Genomic DNA, 19,026 nt, shown 5'->3' with positions numbered 1-19,026 from the left:
GGCTGAATAGGTGAGCATCCAAAGTAAGGTTCATTCAACACTATGAGGTATCAATATCATGACTGTATCTAAACTTCCAGGATGATTCACCTTCGTTCTCATGTACCCACCCAAGTCTGAAATGTACATCAATTTACTGAGCACAAAAATTCCATAGCAGCCAGAGATGCTGAAACTCTCCCAAACAAAATATACTGGTATGTAGCCAAGCCTTAAAAATGTCTACAATGGGAAAAGTCACATGGAAATGAAATTAGCATTTAACTTTCTCAACATATTGACTACTCTTAATAAGTAAACCCTTAATAAAAACTTAACTACAATTGTTTTTTTCTTTTTAACGGGAAAGAAAGGATCCCCCTTTCTCTCACCTACCTTGGCTTTTCTGAGCCGCAATAGCTGTTCCCAGTGCATGACTTGAACAAAGGAGCAACATGCCTACAATAGCTCTGCTGAAAGCTATTCTACACTCACTCGCTGCATGCAGTAAAATGAAGTCTTAAGGAAGGTGGCTTAATACAGAAACCAATGAATCATTTAATTACTCAGCAGCTCCTCCCCAAACAGGGAAGGCATTAGTTCATGAAAAATAACAGCATGACATCATGTGAGCTGTGGACTCTTAACACACAGGCGCTCTCTCTCTCTCTCTCTCTTTTTCTTTAAAAGCGGTCCAGAGAAAACAAAGGAAGCTGTAAAGACTTGCCAGCAGATGAAACATGATTCCGCCCTACCTATCACACATAGTTGAGAACCCATGCAAAGGGTGAGTTGGAGCCAAAAGGTGTCATCTGAGGTGGAAGGCACCCAAGGAGGAAGGGGCAATCTTTAAACCACACCAACCTTCACAGTGTGTTCTGCCAATGGAGCAAGTTAAGCTATTTAAACAAAATGAAGTATAGAATGGTTTAAGAGTGACTTGACCCAGTATTAAATTCAAGTGGTGTAGACATTAAAAGCACTACAGGATTTTCTTTGGTGGGAGGAGTATTAGTAATCCCCTCCTTTAAAAATGGAAGGAAGTTAAATATGTACACATTTATGTTCCACAACTCTGAGGGGTCACAACCCTTAACTACTGACCGCATGTCCCATTAGCAGCAATCACCAGGGGGTGATGTAGGTAGGAAAAATAAACTGCACTATGCCTACTATAGATAAAGGCTGTCCAAGTGCTATAAAAGGTAAAGGGACCCCTGACCATTAGGTCCAGTTGTGGCCGACTCTGGGGTTGTGGTGCTCATCTCGCTTTATTGGCCAAGGGAGCCGGCGTACAGCTTCCAGGTCATGTGGCTAGCATGACTAAAGCTGCTTCTGGTGAACCAGAGTAGCACATGGAAATGCCATTTACCTTCCCACCAGAGCGGTACCTATTTATCTACTTGCACTTTTGACGTGCTTTCGAACTGCTAGGTCGGCAGGAGCAGGGACCGAGCAACGGGAACTCAACCCATCGCGGGGATTCGAACCGCCGACCTTCTGATCGGCAAGTCCTAGGCTCTGTGGTTTAACCCACAACGCCACCCGCGTCCCCCAAGTGCTGTAGATAAGGTTTAAATTAAGATGTAACAAAATATAGTTTATAATGAAAACTGAAATGGAAGTAGTTAAAGGCACTCTCTTGGGCAAGGCTCATCTACAAACACACACACAAACCTACTGCAGAGAGTACTTGCTCCTGGACCTTGAGTTTTCTTTGCCGTTTGCAGACTTGACATAGCTAGCAAATTTCATTTTACATGTAGCTTCTGTGTGTGCTATCAGACTTTCCTCTTTTTAATGCCCTCTTCTGTTAAATCTTTGGCTGTGAAGCTGAAATCATTTTTTTAAAAACTTTAGACCAGGTGATACTAGGAACCTTAGTTAGCCCTTTAACTGAAACTCTCAGCTAGTGGGTAAATATTAATCCTACTTTTTGACAAAACTGAATTGCTTCCTGAAAGTGGAGCTCTTCAAGTGTAAACAGTTTTATTGCTCAGGATAAGCAATGAATGATCTCAGTTCCTCAACTGAGCGCATGGCACAATAGACACTAGGCACACTTACAAGGGTTACACATACAGTGAGGGGGAAAGTATTTGATCCCCTGCTAAATTTGCCCGTTTGCCCTCTGATGAAGAAATGACCAGTCCATAATTTTAATGGTAGGTTTACAGGAGCTGTGAGAGACAGAATAACAACAGGAAAACCCCCAGAAACCCAGAAGACAAAAGTCAGAGACTGATGTGCATGCAAAGAATAAAGCTGGTTTTAAAAGGGTTTTAGATAGCCATTGATAGTCTTGTCCTCGATAACTATTGTCATGCTACAATGGCCATGTATCAGAGGTGGTACCCCACTCAATTTCAGTTGCCAGGGAGCACGTGGGGAATGTTCCGTTGTGTTCATGTTCCTGCATGCATCTGGTTCCCATAGGCCAAAGGTTTTCAACCTTTTTAGGTTCACGGCTCCCTTGACCAACTACGTTCTTTCTTCGGCACCCCTGTGAGGCTCAGGAGCCTGGTTATGTCACCCCTTGCCTGCAGAGCTGGCAGCCCCTCACCCCTTTTTGACCACCCTCCCTTGTGGAGTGTTCCCTCAGCCTCCTCTCTTCTACCCTCTCCTTGGGAGTCCTTTGGGCAGCAGCAGCTTCCACCACTGGTCTCTGAGCTGCCCCCCCCACCCCAAAGAGAGGTACCTCCTCACACTGCCACACAGAGGCCTGGGAAGCACCCCCCGGCCAGTCCCAGAGGCACCATTTGCCTGGGGAGCTTGTAGCCAGAGCTGCTGCCACAAACATCTGTGCAAGCCTTTGGGAGGCAGAGACGCAATAGGGCATCAGAGGGAGGGAGGGAAGGAAGGAAAGAGGGACAGAGGCCAGTGTTGTCCATGGCACCCCTGACTATGATTCAGGGTACCCCAGAATGCCACAGCACACTGGTTGAAAACCACTGCCACAGGCATCTGGTTGGCCACTATGGCTTCAGGATACGGGAATAATAGAATGGTGGCTTTTTGTCTGAATCACTTATTTCTGAAGGTGTGTTCGAAATTTCTCATGAGAAGTAGCAATCGACACTATAATTAGTCTGACCATGTGATACTCCTTACAGTTTCGTTTTTTTCAGAAACTGTGCACAGAATGGCAAACAAGAAAATGAAGTTTCTCTATGCATGTGCACCTGTTGACCCATCTATACAAATAGCAAGTGCTTTTGGATATAAGAAAACTGGGTCAAGAGCAGTGCTGTGTCTTTATCCAGGGAGTAACTGCCTTGGATTGATGTCATAGTGTATGGCTATATAGTAAGTTGCATTGCCAAATTTGGCTCTTAACCACTAGCTAATAACTATTTACGTTGAACTTACCACTTGTATTTCATTTTACAGCTTTGATAATTGTAAGTTCATTCAAATAACCCTTATTTCAACTATAGGGCAGGTTTCAGAGACAAGTAAGGGAAGGTGATGGAGGTATTCTAACTGTTGAACTCCAAAAAGGTGTTATCTGGCATGTGATAAGCTTTGACTTTTAAAGCAGGGCTCCGAAAAAAGACATGCACATTCCAAATCTAGTTGAATGAGTTTACTAATCATTAAAGGGGAGGCCCTACTTCTTCCAGTCACTGTGATTTTCTCTCTGGAATTTTGAGGACAGCCCTGCTTGAAGATCTTAATAGTAGCCGCATCACACATGGAGGGAGGAGTCGTCTTTGAACCATGCAGGTATGTAGGGCTTTAGTAGTCAATAAGCACCTTGAATTGGGCTTGGACACAAACTGACAGTCAGTGTAAACACTGTAATGTAGGTTGTAGATGGGCGTACACACATAGCCTTATCAGTTACATTCTGCATCACTTGAATTTTCTGGACCATTTTCTAGGGCAGCCCTTGAGGAACACAGCTTTGAACATGTCTTACCATGGAACAGTGGCAAACCAAGTTTAAGAAATCTCTCGCCCACGTGCCTAGTTAGACCCATAAGGCCTCACCATTTTGCCTCACAAGGCATTTTGGCCAAGCCACCTCCACCTGCCCTACACCTGACATCAGAAATAGGCAGGCAAAGACCTGGCTCAAGCCAATAGGGAGTTTGCAGGCACACCTACAAAGCCCCAATGATCATCTGATTAGTGCTGATCACTGATACTTTGCCTGCATAGTTTGATTTCACGTGGGCAAAATAGGGTCACCTCACATCATTGTGACATCAGGTGAATGACAGGCTCTACCAACCTGCCAAACATGGTTCACAGGGCTTGGAGAAAATAATAATCTGGATTACCGACCAGAAACAATACAGACTAAAAGGCATCCCTGATTAACTGAGCAGCACACTTTTAAAAAATGTTTATTATTATAGTAACTGCAGACTGGAGGCACCATTTATTCAAAGCAGGTTTCTTAAATCCTAGCAGATAAGAGAAAGCTGTTAACATTATTGGCTGTGCGTTTCTTGGTGGGTTTAGCTACTAGCTGCACCCAGAGTGTGTGAGGGATGGGGCGCACAGAGGGTGATGTTCACCCTTGCGAGTCCAGCCCGGCTACTGAGCGCTTGCCCAGCAGGGCGGGGGAATGGGGACTGACAGTGGGGTGTGGCAACATCCTCAATATTGGGGGGGCTGAGTCCTTTGCCCCAAAATATTGAAGTTGGCTGAAGCTCCCTCTGCCCCATATACTTGGTGCTGTTGTGTTGGAAGAACAAGAAGCATATGTATTTGGGCCCAGAGAAGAGCAGTGATGAGTTTGCCCTGTACCCAGACAGAGCAGGAGTAAGGTGATGCCTTCATACAGCAGCAAGAGTAACCAACCTTCACCAAGGCCTGAAGATTCCCTTTGAAATCCCATGTAAATACAAGTCCTGCAGATGACCTAGATGTTCTCTGGTCCATATATAATGGGTGCAATTGTTGTACAGCTGGTTTTTAAACACATAAATTATAAAAGAATGTTTCTCATAGGATGTAGTGGTCACTTTAAAAGAGGGACAGTTCTATGGAATCCTTTTGTATAATAAAAGGCGAAGGGCCTTCTTGGTGCTCGCCCCCGCTTTGTGGAACACCCTCCCGTCAGATGAAAAGGAAATAAAGAACTATCTGACTTTTAGAAGACATCTGAAGGCAGCCCTGTTCAGAGAAGTTTTTAATGTTTGATGTCATATTGTGTTTAAATTTGTATGAAGCCACCAAGAGTGGCTGGAGGAACTCAGTGAGATGGGATACATATACATATACATATACATATACATATACGTATACGTATACGTATACGTATACGTATACATATACATATACATATACATATTATTATTATTTCTGCAGACCGGTTTCTGAAGATTATTTCAGTTGTGATGGGAAAAGAGCTCTAATTCCCACAAAGCTTATATTCTGGTGAGGTTAGACTATGGAAAACTTGATAAGCAATCTTAATTACCAAAACTTGCATGACAGATTTAAAGGAAAAAATCCATTTCCCTAATTATGGGTAAATTACATTTCTTCTGGCTCTGTTAAAACAAAAAATATGTAGTGTTGCTGAGTTGTAGTTTAAAATTTTGTTGCTTTTTGTTGATTGCAAGGATGATTACTTGCCCAGAAAAGCACCCTAAACATATTTTTGATAAATAAGTAAATAATAAAACAAACTGGGATATTTTTTCTGCACCAGATAGTTTATAACCCAGTGCTGCTTTGAGGCACATTCCACCTTGAGTTATCATGTTTATAGTCTGCTTGTTAGAAGAAAGCTCCACAGTTATTATCCATTAGTATGTCTGGAAATGAAACAGAAATTGGATGGCTTTCTGTCATGGGTTATTTAGTTGTGTTTCCTACATCGCAGGAGGTTGAACCACATGACCCTTTGGATCCCTTCCAATTCTATGATTCTATGAATTCTGCACTTTCACAACTGTAATTTAACTACATGTTGTCCATCCAGTGTTTAGAGAGACCCAAAATCCAAGCCCTGTATAAGAACTTACATGATTCATGATGAGTACACAGAGTTGAGTGTACTTTGCAAATCTGCATGTCAGTAAAGCAAATGTCCTAACTTGACATGCAGCCGAGAGAAATCACTAAAAACTATGACTGACTGCATCAGGTCCTTAAAAGACACCTGAATGAGCTAGCCAACAGCTATTCTGCACCATGTGGATTATTGTTCAGTATCTCCACCGGAAATTATTGGTGCCCTGCTACGATGCATACATATAATTCCGCTGACAACTCCTCTCATCTGACATCATCCTTAACATAACACTGTTTACTCAGCATGCTGGCAAGTTCATATCACTGTTTTGGTATTGATTACTCTAGATAGCAAGCTGGCATTTCTATTAGCAGAAGTCTTATCTGAACATTTAAAACTGCTGTTAAAGTTATTTTTAAAACAGCACCTGCACATTAATGCTAAGGTTCATAGAAGCACAATACAGTAACCACAACTTAAATGACTGACCTCTTACATCGAACTACAAGTATTGGTCAAGACTGCTTGAATGCAAGGAAGGCTCTATGTGGGGAACCAAGCAGTGTGTGTGTGTGTGTGTGTGTGTGCGCGCGCGCGCGCCAAACTCTCCTGAAAATGCCCCTAACTCTCCCTGTTGGTGGCTTATTTTCAGTATTTTGAGCTCAGCTGGGAGGAAAATGGGTTTATAATGACCTGAGAGGATAATAGCAGGAAGCAACAGATCAGTGGCAGCTCATATGCTTTACATCAGGGGTGAGGAGCCTCTGTCAGCCTGAGGGCCACATTCCCTTCTGGCCAACCTTTCAAGGGCCACAGGCAAGAGTGGGGCAACATTGAATGTTAATTCTAACTCTGTACAGTAGGCTAGTTTCTACACACACACTCATCAGTGTTAGAAACTCAAAATATATAAGGTAATCGCCAAATAGCACCTTAAACCTTGGTTAGAGGTTGGAATGTCTAATCACCATTGTTATTACTATTACCATTATTATTATTCATTTCATTTCTATACCACTTTATATTTTAAAGAAAAAAAATCTCAATGTGGTTTACACTGGGAATGGACAGACAAGTCCCAGGCCCCTGTGGGACGGTGTGAGAAGGCATCTCTCTTTGGGGCAGGGGGGTGCAGCTCAGAGATCAGGAGTGGCAGCAGCGGCTGCCCAGAGGACTCCCAAGCAGATGGGAGAAGAGAGGAGGCTGAGGGAATACTCCACAAAGGAGGGTGTTCAAGAAAAGGTGAGAGGTTGCCAGCTCTGCAGGCAAGGGGTGACATAATTGGAAAGAGTGTAGTTGGCCAAGGGACCTGTGGATTCGAAAAGGTTGAAAGCCTCTGTTCCAGGGCATTCCTTTCTCTCAGGACAGTCATATCTCATTAATGTGAATGGGATCACCGGATTACCTAGCTGCACCACTAACTATAACCTTATAACCCTTGTGACTGGACCAGCCTTTTGCACAGGGCTAAGCCTCTTTTCCTCAGCTGGGATAGTCTGGCCTCAGTTGTCCATGCACCTTGGAACTTGCATGTTGAGGCCTTGTTGGTTGTTCCACTACTGGTGACAGACTCATTAGTGTTGACTCATGACAGGGCCTTCTCAGTGGTGGTTCTCCCTTTGTGGAAAGCCCTCCCTGGTGAGATACATCTTTCATTGGCTTGCAGGAGGAATATCAAAACATTATTGTTTACCCCAGGCACCTGATGCTTGATACTGTCACTGGTAACTCTGAAATCATTGGCTGAGAATGTCACTTATTTTAGAATGCTTTAATGATATGCTGTTGACTGCCCTAGTCACCTTTAGAGGGATATAGATTGAAGAAATAATAATAGCAGCAATAGTAGTAATACCAAAGTTTCTTCATTCCAGCAATTTTCACAGGTGGCTAAACTAAAAGCTGTCTGTGATCCAAACATAACTGATTTTATAAGCCTACGTCATATGACACAAAATGAGAAACACTAGCAAAGCTTAATGTTTTGTTTAAACAATTCTCTTACTAGCTTGCTGTTAAACGCAAGAAGCATTTTAAGATGCAACTGGTGTGCAAGAGGATTCATGCTCTGGTAGAAACATGTAGTTCAAAAATTCTACAATAAAATTCTATAAAAGACACAGATAAATCAAGGCAGATGGGTAACTAGCTGTGTAATAATCCTGTTAAGAATGCTCTAATTAAAGGAACAGTGACATATCATGACTCATCACACAGTCCAACTGCAAGAGCCTAACCCACTGGGAATCCAGAGTTAAAACATGATGCACATGGACAGTGTGGCTTGTATAAGGAACTCCAGTTTTGAATTACTAAATCTGCTGCTTAGAGACTATTAGCACCACTTCTGTCATCTTTTAATGAAGTGGATCTGGGCAGCTTAATGCTGAAAATATTGTTATATGCCACCCTATCTTTGAGCGGTGTGAGATTCCAGAGGTACCAGGCACACTTTAACCCAGGGGGACACAGACTCTGGTGTCTTTATGATGTATGGTTTATTTACACACATATATAATCTGAAGCCTACAGTGGAAGGGCCCCCAGCCTTCCTCCCCCGCAAGTTTCTGTCTCTCTCATAGACACAGCAGCATCCTTGCCTTTTTCAGAGAATGGTCATATCCCACATGTTCTAACCCAAGACCAGGTCTTTTGTAACACAGAGAGAGGCCCCACTATCTGCATTCTCACACTTAGTTCTTTGATGATTTGTTCTACTAATGGCTCACTACTCCCAGGCTATTACCTCAAACAAGCTTTTACAGGGGTTGATTGCCTAGGATTAAAGGGGGTGCCAGAAACACAATTTGGGAAGTTTTCCGAGGTTCATTAACTCTTCACACGCTAATTGCAGGGGCTTTGAAGTGGGTCATACATGCTCATACAGACCTATCTGAAGACAGAAGGATCTGTCATCCTGTTTTAACATACCAGTTCTAAAGTCTAACACTGATTAAACCCAGGCATTAAGCCTCCCACCAAGAGACCTGGTCTAGGGTTAGCAAGGTTATTAATATTAAGATACCGGCAGTTAAATGTTTATTTCTATTGGTAGAGACTGGTAAAAATATGCAAGTATTTAAAAATGCAGCTGATACAATACAGCAATAAATTATTTGATTCATTCCTCCTGCTCCCATCCTTTCACTTCAGTAGACAATGAGTAGACGCTACCTCACCTTTAAAGTTAAGATTATTTCCTGTTATTATTGTAGGCCAGCTCAAACATGTTATGAAATTTGCAAACGAACAGTGACTAAATAAATATTAATAGGATGACAAAGTTTACGACGCCAGACACACATACACTCACATGTGTGGTACAAACTTCCTGCAGATTTAATAGATTCTAACTGACATCTCCACAAACAGCAAAGATTAAAAAAGGAGGGCCTACAGTGATATCCACCTAATTCTCTAGCACTTTATCGCTTCACTTAATCAGTAAATATGGAAGAAGCAGAAGTATATGTGTGTGAGGTGTTAAGGGAGGTGTTAAGAGATTGTTTCCCCTGCAGGTGCAGTGAGGAATGTTACTTCTGCTGCCACAAGGCCTTAACCTCAGAGAACAAAGACTGGCCCCTCAGTCTAACTGCTCCACATTCACTTTGTGGTGACAAGGGGTCCCAACAAAAGCAGGGGCTCTGCATAGGGCAGATCAACCTCTTTTCCAGGATTATAGAGAGCAATAAAGTTCCTGGCAGATCCTCAAGAGTAAAGATCCTCATCTCCCCTTTTTCTAGTTCACAGAAAGGACAATTGATCTTGTTTAATAGAAGATACTCTCTACCCAAAATATAAACAAACTGAGCCAACAGAATGGTGCTTTTTCCTGCTTGAATATTCTGCAGCCATTTCTACCATGTATTTATTGTAACCAAATGCTCTGGCTCATATTACTAGAGTGCCCGTTCCACATATGAATAAGAATGAAGAGGGAATTTCTTGGATCAACTATCTTTTAACATGAAGCTATCAAAATGTAATGTAAACATTTTATCTACTCTCCTCTGCATACCAAACTTGAGGGATAACAGAGGTATTAATAACCTAATAAGCAGGGGCCTCTCATATTTCCACCATTTACTGAAATGCAGATGCATAGAAAACCTGGGATTTTCCACATTTGTTTCTATTCATGTTGGAATATGATGCTTGATGTGGCAGCTTATAAAAACCTAAAAAGATGGCAAGTTTATTTCTGAAGGTCACTGGTTTAATGATAAGGGCATGTGCCCATACAGGCTGCTTTTTCCAACACCAAGGATGATTCTGCAATATGTTCAGGCTTCCCATGAAATGCACATTGTACAACTGAAAACCAAAGCAAGCATTTGCATCAAAATATGTGGCTGACCTAGGCAGCTATGTGACACATCAATTTTACTAATATTACTCCTCATAAAGAATGTGTCATTTATATTCAAGATTAACACTCACTCAGACGGGAGCTCTTACGCTTCCAAGCTTCTTAACTGCAGATGTTAAAAATGACTCAAGGATTATAAAAAGCCAAGCCAGCAAGGGAGGGGGGAGGAGCATATCTAAGAATATTGCTTATTAATGAGCCACTGGAGTTGTAAACAGAGCAGCCAAATCAGACGCAGCAATGCTTTTCTGCAGGATCTCACCTTGCCAGGTTCACTGAAATGATTTTCACAGCATACACAGGTACAGCAACACCACATAAACATTGCTGCATGGCCCATCTGCAACGCCCTGCTCAGTGCTAGGTACTGCTAGGACTGTCGCCCAGACCAACTACTCTGCTCCCTACATCTGTGAGACTGAAAGAGCTCTGGGCACTTGCTGTATAAACAGACCATTTGCCAAAACAAGCAGCCCTGTGTGCTCCACTATCACTGATGCAAATGAATAGTTACACTGAGCTCACGCATGGTATATGCTTTTCCTTCAGCAGAGAACATTTTAAAAAATGCAAGCTCACCGTCACTTAAATTTAAAGCTACAGAGCACACAACTGCTATGCCCATTACAGCTCCAGGTCAATTACAATTCACTTTCCTTATATATGCTTCTCTGCCCCTGGGTGTTGGAAGTAACTTATGCTAGCTACCCAGGCCTTTGGCTCCTCCTCCCACCCCAAGTTTACAAGCTCTGCAATGCCTTGGAGCCAGGGTGAATAGGTGTGTGGACCTGGATGCAAGGACAGTTAGAGGGAAAATCTTTCAAGTGGTTTTGAGTCAGATAACAACTTTGCCGTAGGAAAAGCAAAACAGAAACACCAGAAAAACCAAAGGTTCAGACAACTTTAAGTCACCCACAGCATAACAAACTTTATCAAGGCTGGCATTAATTAGAATGAGGAACTACGTGGGTATATATTTCAACTCATCAATGCAGAACTTTCAAGGGGCATCAAAGATGTTTGTTCCCAACTAATCAGTGAGATCTCAGGAGAAATTCATCCACATGACCCAGTCAACTAATTTAATGTAGCCCTGCTCCCCTGCAGTGGTAAACTGGATCTTTGCACCTGACTAAGGGCAAGAGTGGAATGAAAATAGAGGACACTGTTGTTGGTACAAGTGGTAGAGAAGTTCTAAATGCAGAAACGCAACTCAAGAGTTTTACAACTTGCTCATTGTTCCTTCATTGGAAACATCTCATCATATTGTGACATGTGATTGAGGTTTCCCAATACAGATGCCAGATTAAGACCCTGTCCCAATACAATGCATGATGTTCAGTTGTGAAATCAGTAGATTGTAGTTTTATGATTTTGTGTTATTTTTTTCATGGAATTTATTGTTAGCCACCCTGATATCATTGAGGAAGGACAGAATATGAATTATTTTTAAAAATAAAAAGCTAACTAAGGTAACTTGGGTAGAGACTCCAACTTTCCAGAACATCTGACATTGCCACTGTAGAAAAACCAACTTTCCATTATGAACACTGCTGCCGTTAAACAGTTTGGACATGAGCTGGATCTAGATTTACCAATCTAGAGATGGGAAGGAGATTTCCTATTGTTCTCTCTCCCCCCTACAGACCCCAGTACCACCTTCTACATCATCCAGGACAGTTTCCCCTCCTTCTGAAGCAGATTTTCAGGAGAACAGGCAAAAAACACCTCCTCTCTGCCCCTTCCATCAGGAGATCCAACCTTGCACCTGTGTAGTCATGCTCCTGATATCTTTAACCTGGCAGAGACTTATCTCAAAACATTGGAAATGAACTCAACATGCTCATTTTATAGGATAACTCATATAGTAGGCAACGGCAACCTGGAAGAAGTTCATTCCTGTTCTAATGAGATTCATTGTCTGATACACAGTGACCCACGAAGACTCTCAAAGAGATACTGTAACTGTCTACATTGCACACTGGGACAAATGAGACATCACAATAAAGCATGGTTTATCATTATGGGAGGGAGCCATCAGGAATCTAAGGCTTGCATGTGCTCCCTCACATACACACTCCTGCAAAGCTATAAAGAGGAGACTGGAAGTTTTGGCTTCCAGTTTTGATTAACTGCAGCTTGTTGTTTCATCCAAACCTGACAAACTGGTTACTCTTAGCCATGTTTTGTTGAAACAAACCAGCTCCATAACCCACAGACTACACTACAATAATTAAGGTCAACCAGTTTATCAGGTTTGGATGAAACAACAAGCTGCAGTTAATAATAATAATAATAATAATAATAATAATAATAACTAGAGCAAAAGCTTCCAATCTCCTTCTCTTAGATAAGCTGGAAACCTGTTAAGCTCAAAACTTGTTGGATGCTCATAACACCTGCAGTTAACCAAGGCTCCTTTCCAAGTCTGTTTGGAACCAAGAAGTTTAGACAAATGAGGAAGGAGCAGTGTAATGTCCTTGCCAAAACAATGCTAGCAGAATAAGTACTCTAAGATTTAAAGTTAATAGACGCTCTCAGAGCAGACATGGTGAACATTTCTATGGGTTTCTCTCCAGGGATGCATTGGGATTGGTTTAGCATGACACAAGTATAACATTTGTGTGTGTGTGTGTGTGTGTGTGTGTGTGTGTAGGCCAGCTAAAGAAAATACTGCATTCCAAAGCACTGGCAGAATAATTCAGAGATGGAAGAATAGATTTGTCAATGAATTTGGTGAGCTAAGGATTCTTTCTCATGTACAGGACAGTAAGTCAACTCAGTGCCTGTTAATGTCACATGTAGAGCTTCCTCAAGCTTGATGGGGACAGATTCTGTTGCTTATTCCTCTCAATTGGGTGCAAGGTGGGGGGGGGGAGAAGAGTGTGGAAATTGTTATATTGGAACTCAAAACCTTAATCCAGCAAATTCATATATATGATTATCCATGTACTTATAAACCACATTTATCTATAACAAAGAATAAAAATATTTCAGTGGTACATGAAAGTACACTGGCAGTCTAAAAACTGATCATATTTCTATACATTGAAGACTGCATATTAATCTCAACATAAGTTCTGGGCTAAATTGGTTTCGCCTGTTTTCAACACAGCCCCCGCTGCCAACAAACAAGAACCCCTCTTATAAAACCTATTTCAATTGAGACCATAGCTGGATGGTGGAAGGGGGGAGGAATAGCATGCATACCTATGGCCAACAATGCAGCCTTCAGGTCACTAAAAGAATATTTGTAAAAACAACAACAACAACAACAACAAAACAACCCTCTTAGTTATTATCCTTAAATAGTTCAGTTATTGTAGTTTGGTTTCCAATATATTAGAGAATGTTACTCCAAATGAAAGGATTTCTCTGTATAAGCCAGTTTTCATGCAGTGCACTTGTGTGCATACATAAAAGTGTATAACTATTTGTGGAATGCATGGCCCTTCAAAAGGCAGCTTGTTATGTAACTGGGGAAAAGCACTATGAATGGAAGAAAACAGCAGTACGGGTAGGGGGAACGATATGCATGACTGCTTCTTTATATATTGTTGCAAGGAACAAACACCCAGAAGAGGAGAGAAAAAGGGGATACTAAATTTCAAAATGTGAACAACATGCAGAAGACAGAAAAGTCAGCTAAAATAATTTTATAAGTTCATTTTATGCAAAACATTGATTCCAGGGGTAGCCCTCCAGATGGTGTTGGATTACAATTTTCAAGCTAGTATGGCTGAAAGCCAGGTATGGTACATACTGTAGCGTAATAGTATTTGGAGGGAACCACACTGGCTACCTCTGATTTGTCTATAATAAAGACAAGTTAAGATCAAGGGAATATAACTGAAGGATGAGATTATATGTAATATTCAGAATCAGACAGAAGAATATCCCTATAGAGGGTAACCATATTTTACTGCGCTGGCAGATAAAACAGACCTGTCTCCCAAACGCCTTCCAATGCATGTGCAGATGGGGGTTCACCCATCACCATTTGCCACTGGACCAGGCCCTCCCAGAGGTCCAGAGAGGCCCATGCAACTTCCAGCTTTTGAGGCCCCTAGCCATAATAAAAATAAAAAAGCGACAACACATGAAAACCATATAAGGCACCTAAAAAGCATGGAACATAATTTGATTTAAAAAAATAAAATAAGAAATGTTTTTATAGTCTTTTTCTTTGCAAAAACACTAATCATTGAGAAAAAATTAGCTTACATACACTGTCACAGTCTACATTAAACATTGCAACTTTTCTCTAAACTAAGAGGTCCCAAATGCTGGATTTTTTTCTCATAGGGAAGTTGCTCCATCTCCTTAATTATCTGAGTTGCCTTTTTATTTAAGAGCAATTGTATGTTCCAGCAGCCTTAAGGGTTTTCAACGCAAAATCCATTTCCCAACTCCTTTATGCTGCAAATGTCTGGCACAATGGGGACCTGCCTAAGCTAGACGGCTTTCAGGCAAAAAATTTACGATCTCTGCTACAGGTCCCTAACTGCGTCCCCAACTCCATACATCCTTGTGTTAGAATCTGGTGAATGCCCAATCTCAACTAAAGCATGGTGGGCTGCCCTAAAACATTGGCTCAGGATTTCAGTGTTTGATCTAGGGAAGAGTTTGTATCAACATCTGACCAAAGAGGAGTTTGTCAGCAAATGGCAGAAAACCATGGCTAGAAAAGCCACCTCTAATGGTCTGTCACTTCCACCCCCATCTTTTTTACCTGGGTTATGAAGGCGTCCTAAAAACACTAAAGCAAAGATTATGGGATAATACACATAGTGAGTGACTTGTGATCTTGATCACACGCAGTCTGTAGTCCATTGGCTGTAGGAGTACAATATGGGCACCTTACATTAGAAACTTTACAGTACCAAATTATCGAAGGTTATTCACCAAAGCCAGACTAAACGTCTTTCCTTCTGCAGTGTTGGATGGCAGGTTGAGAGGAGTTCCCTACCAGGACAGACTTTGCTCGTGTGCCCACAACATCAATTCTATAAAACATATTTTGCTGCACTGTGCGAAATACGAGCAAGCCAGGGTTGAACTGATATTGCCCTTGCTGGTACCTTTCCCGGGAAAATCAGAGGCTCACTATGTGAGGTTCCTATTGGAAGACCAGACAAACGCTAGAAAATTAGAAGTGGCGAAGTTTTTATCGGTGGTTGCAAGAACCAATGATACCTATCTCTAACTCTGAACAAAATACTAAATTTTATCACCACAGGTGAGAGCTGAGTGCAGCGTGGGGACCAAAGGTGGACAAAGTACCCCAAAGGAGCACAACATGTCCCCCACCAATGTTAGTACTCCTTCCCTAACACCCTATACACCCCAAACAAGGAGCAGATATCATGATAACAGGAAACTTAGAACCAACCATAGTAATTTCTCAGACAAAAGTAGTCACATCTCTTCTTGAAATTTCATCACCATGACAATTACATTATTTGATTTGCTTGCCACTCTCTATGAGCAGGAGATGAACTCAACCTGCATAATACAAGTTGCTTATTAACCAAATCGGTTTCTTACAGTTCCAGGGAGAATACCAGAATCTTGAGACACCCGAAAGAACAGCAGATTTATTGCAATGAAAGCTTGTATCTAAGTCTGGTATCTTTACAATGTCACTGGTGGTTTTTTGTTTTTTGTTTCCTTTTTACCATAGACTAGCATGTATATAAGGGACACGGGTGGTGCTGTGGGTTAAACCACAGAGCCTAGGGCTTGCCGATCAGAAGGTCAGCGGTTCAAATCCCCGCAACGGGGTGAGCTCCCGTTGTTCGGTCCCTGCTCCTGTCAACCTAGTAGTTCAAAAGCACATAAAAGTGCAAGTAGATAAATAGGTTCCGCTCCAGCAGGAAGGTAAATGGTGTTTCCGTGCACTGCTCTGGTTCGCCAGAAGCAGCTTAGTCATGCTGGCCACATGACCTGGAAGCGGTACGCCGGCTCCCTCGGCCAATAAAGCGAGATGAACACCGCAACCCCAGAGTCGGCCACGACTGGACCTAATGGTCAGGGGTCCCTTTACCTTTAGCATGTAAATACCTTTGGAATCTTTCATTGTGAAAAGTTCCAGGAAATACACCTTGAAGTCTTCAGGCTTTTCTTACCTGGGACCTCTCTTTAGGCGAAACACACATTTGTGGGCATATTTCTTAATATTATACCATATGTTTGAATGGTCATATTGTTCATCCATGACAGATGGCCATCCAACCTCTGCTTAAAAACCACCAATGAAGGAGAGTCCACCACCTTCCAAGGGAGTCCATTCTACAATCAAACTGCTTTTACCGTCAAGCTGGGGCCCAACCCAAAATTTGGATACAGGACCATTGAATGTGTGGACTAGGTGTCATGGTTTACATGAGAAAAGAACCAAGGATATCTGTGGGAGGCAAGGCTCTTCAGCTGAGATACCATGTTATCGAAAATCAAGTATTTTTTATAACCTTAATGTAATTATCTGTTTTAAACACTTATTGCCTTCAGGGGTTCAAAAGTGTAGATAATAGAGATCTGCTTCGCAGCAAGCATGCTAACAACTTTTTTTTCATTTATTAGTCACAGTTCATCACATGAACTCTGAATACAATTAAGACATCTAGCATAATAAAAAATATACACTTGGTTAAGTACTTCTACTTCTGTCACATGTTCTGGAAACAAAGGCAACAGTTTGTATATTTCCTTAGCCAAGAAGATATGTCAGTAGTTTCTACAGCATGTTGAATACACACACACACACACACACACACACACACACGACAAAAGCAATATTTAAACTGAACCTTAATTTCCCACAAGATTACAAGATAAAATGGGATTTATGGAGCCCCAAGTTCACCTCTGAATGGCAAATACATCTATGCCAATTTACAAAACATGCCTGTTTTGCACAACTATACATTCAATATGATCAGTTGTGGATTAATTTTTGCTTATCTTTTACAAACAAAAATTAGCTTACAATATAAAAAGGTAGTAATTAGGATGAATTACTTTCAAGTAAATCATTGGCAGATTTACTATTTCTAGCTATACAGCTAGAGTTGACAGCTATGAAACTACATAGAGAAAGAAAAGACTTCTAACATAGGAGAATTTCATTTCTGGTTCAGGGAACTCTGTCAATGGTTCAGCTGGGTTTCTTCACTCAAGTCCTCACCAGTTTACCTACAAACAGGAAGCTTGCCTCATTATCAAGTACACTGTTATATTGATTTATTCAGAATGTGAAATGCTTACTTACCGTCTATATTTGCTAATCGGCTTGCAACCCAGGCTAGACCACTTACACCTAGAGTCTTAGAATCTTAGAATCTTAGAATCATAGAATCATAGAGTTGGAAGAGACCACAAGGGCCATCGAGTCCAACCCCCTGCCAAGCAGGAAACACCATCAGAGCACTCCTGACATATGGTTGTCAGGAGTGCTTGATGCTTAAACCCTGGTATCACTTAGGCTGAAAGAGAACTTAAGAAAACAGGACTCTTGCCACAACAGACTAGTCTAGCCTACTATACTACAGAGCGTGTAAACCCGTAGCAATGGAGGCAAGGTTAATGGCAGGACCTCTGATGAGCTTCACATGAACTTATTTAAATAAGCTAATAACTGAGAGATAATTTTTTAAAAATTCCAACTGCTCCCCAGCACCTGAAGTCTTTAATGATACCAAACACTGGTTAAGTGCTGTTTAATTGTGGTGTGTGGTTTGCCACCCTCATAGCAGTAGAGATGTCTACTAATCAGAAGGATCTCTATTTGACCACAGAACCACTCAAACAAAGTCTGTTTCAGCACGTATACTAGCAAAAGCTAGAGAACACACTGGGTAACACATATATTTTAATCCATATTTAATTTATTCCAGTTTGGTAACCTAACATTCCTAGCCCAGTCTGCATGCATATCAGGGTTTATTACAGACACTAGACTTTGTCCAATGGATATATATTTGCATTAGTACTGTTCCTGCTAGAGAACTGAAACAAAGGAGATATTTTAGTGTGATGGATTGTAGGACTGGGAGTTCTTGCCCCCCAATTCTATCTACTTTCTTTGCTCCATTTAAAATGGCTTATAATTGTCCCCACATTTGGGGAATGCACTCCTAGCATTCCACCTCCCCCTTGTATAGTATCCAAAATATGCATTTAAGAAGTTCAAATATGCATTAGCTCAAATTACAATGCATATAAACTTGGCCAAACTAGATATTTGGTGAAAAGCAGCCTTGAGAAGTTGCAACTGGAACAATAGCATGGGAAAGAGATGGATCCTTTTGTCCTCATCAGATATTATAATGCTCAAAATAGCCCCCACCCAAGCTTCTTTTCCCCTTTAAGGGTACAAAACACACTTTACCAATCAATACACTGAATAAATCAAGCTTGCTTTACATATCCTGTTTGGCTATAGTTTAGCCTGCAGAGGGCACTCCAGGTGAAGATAAAACATTGCATTTGTGAAATCTGTATTCATAGATGGATTGTGAATTTTTAGATCAATCTCGTATCTTAGATTGCCACAAACACAAATGTTAATACACACTTATTTATATTATGAATATTTACATGATTAGAAATGTGTGGATCAAATAGATTTTACATGAATTAATTTATAGGTAATTTTAAACATATGCTGGAAACATTTTAAAGATGTTCATACTTGCAGTATTAA

At 41.3% G+C, this 19,026-nt stretch overlaps 1 protein-coding gene and 1 long non-coding RNA gene across 7 annotated transcripts in view; one reads left to right on the top strand and one right to left on the bottom strand.

The window, feature by feature from the left end:
• The window catches only part of TMCC1 (transmembrane and coiled-coil domain family 1), a 106,614-nt gene that overhangs the window by 15,038 nt on the left and 72,550 nt on the right, over positions 1 to 19,026 (bottom strand). Inside the window, exon 1 of one of the 6 annotated variants that reach the window (XM_080995527.1) lies at positions 376 to 515. The exons of the other annotated variants lie outside the window; for them this stretch is intronic. Coding sequence (XP_080851653.1) covers positions 376 to 414 — 39 coding nt within the window. The 5' untranslated portion in view covers positions 415 to 515. Of the gene's footprint in view, positions 1 to 375; positions 516 to 19,026 lie in introns of those variants that run through there. 6 annotated transcript variants of the gene reach the window in all.
• Positions 641 to 18,169, top strand: LOC308471512. The gene is made up of 3 exons (XR_013982988.1): positions 641 to 766; positions 16,545 to 17,645; positions 17,775 to 18,169. It is a non-coding gene; the product is annotated as an uncharacterized lncRNA (long non-coding RNA).

Source organism: Podarcis pityusensis (genome assembly GCF_964106645.2).
Source record: "Podarcis pityusensis genome assembly, chromosome: 2".
Lineage (NCBI taxonomy): Eukaryota > Metazoa > Chordata > Lepidosauria > Squamata > Lacertidae > Podarcis > Podarcis pityusensis.
This window is presented reverse-complemented; position numbering and strand designations above follow the sequence as displayed.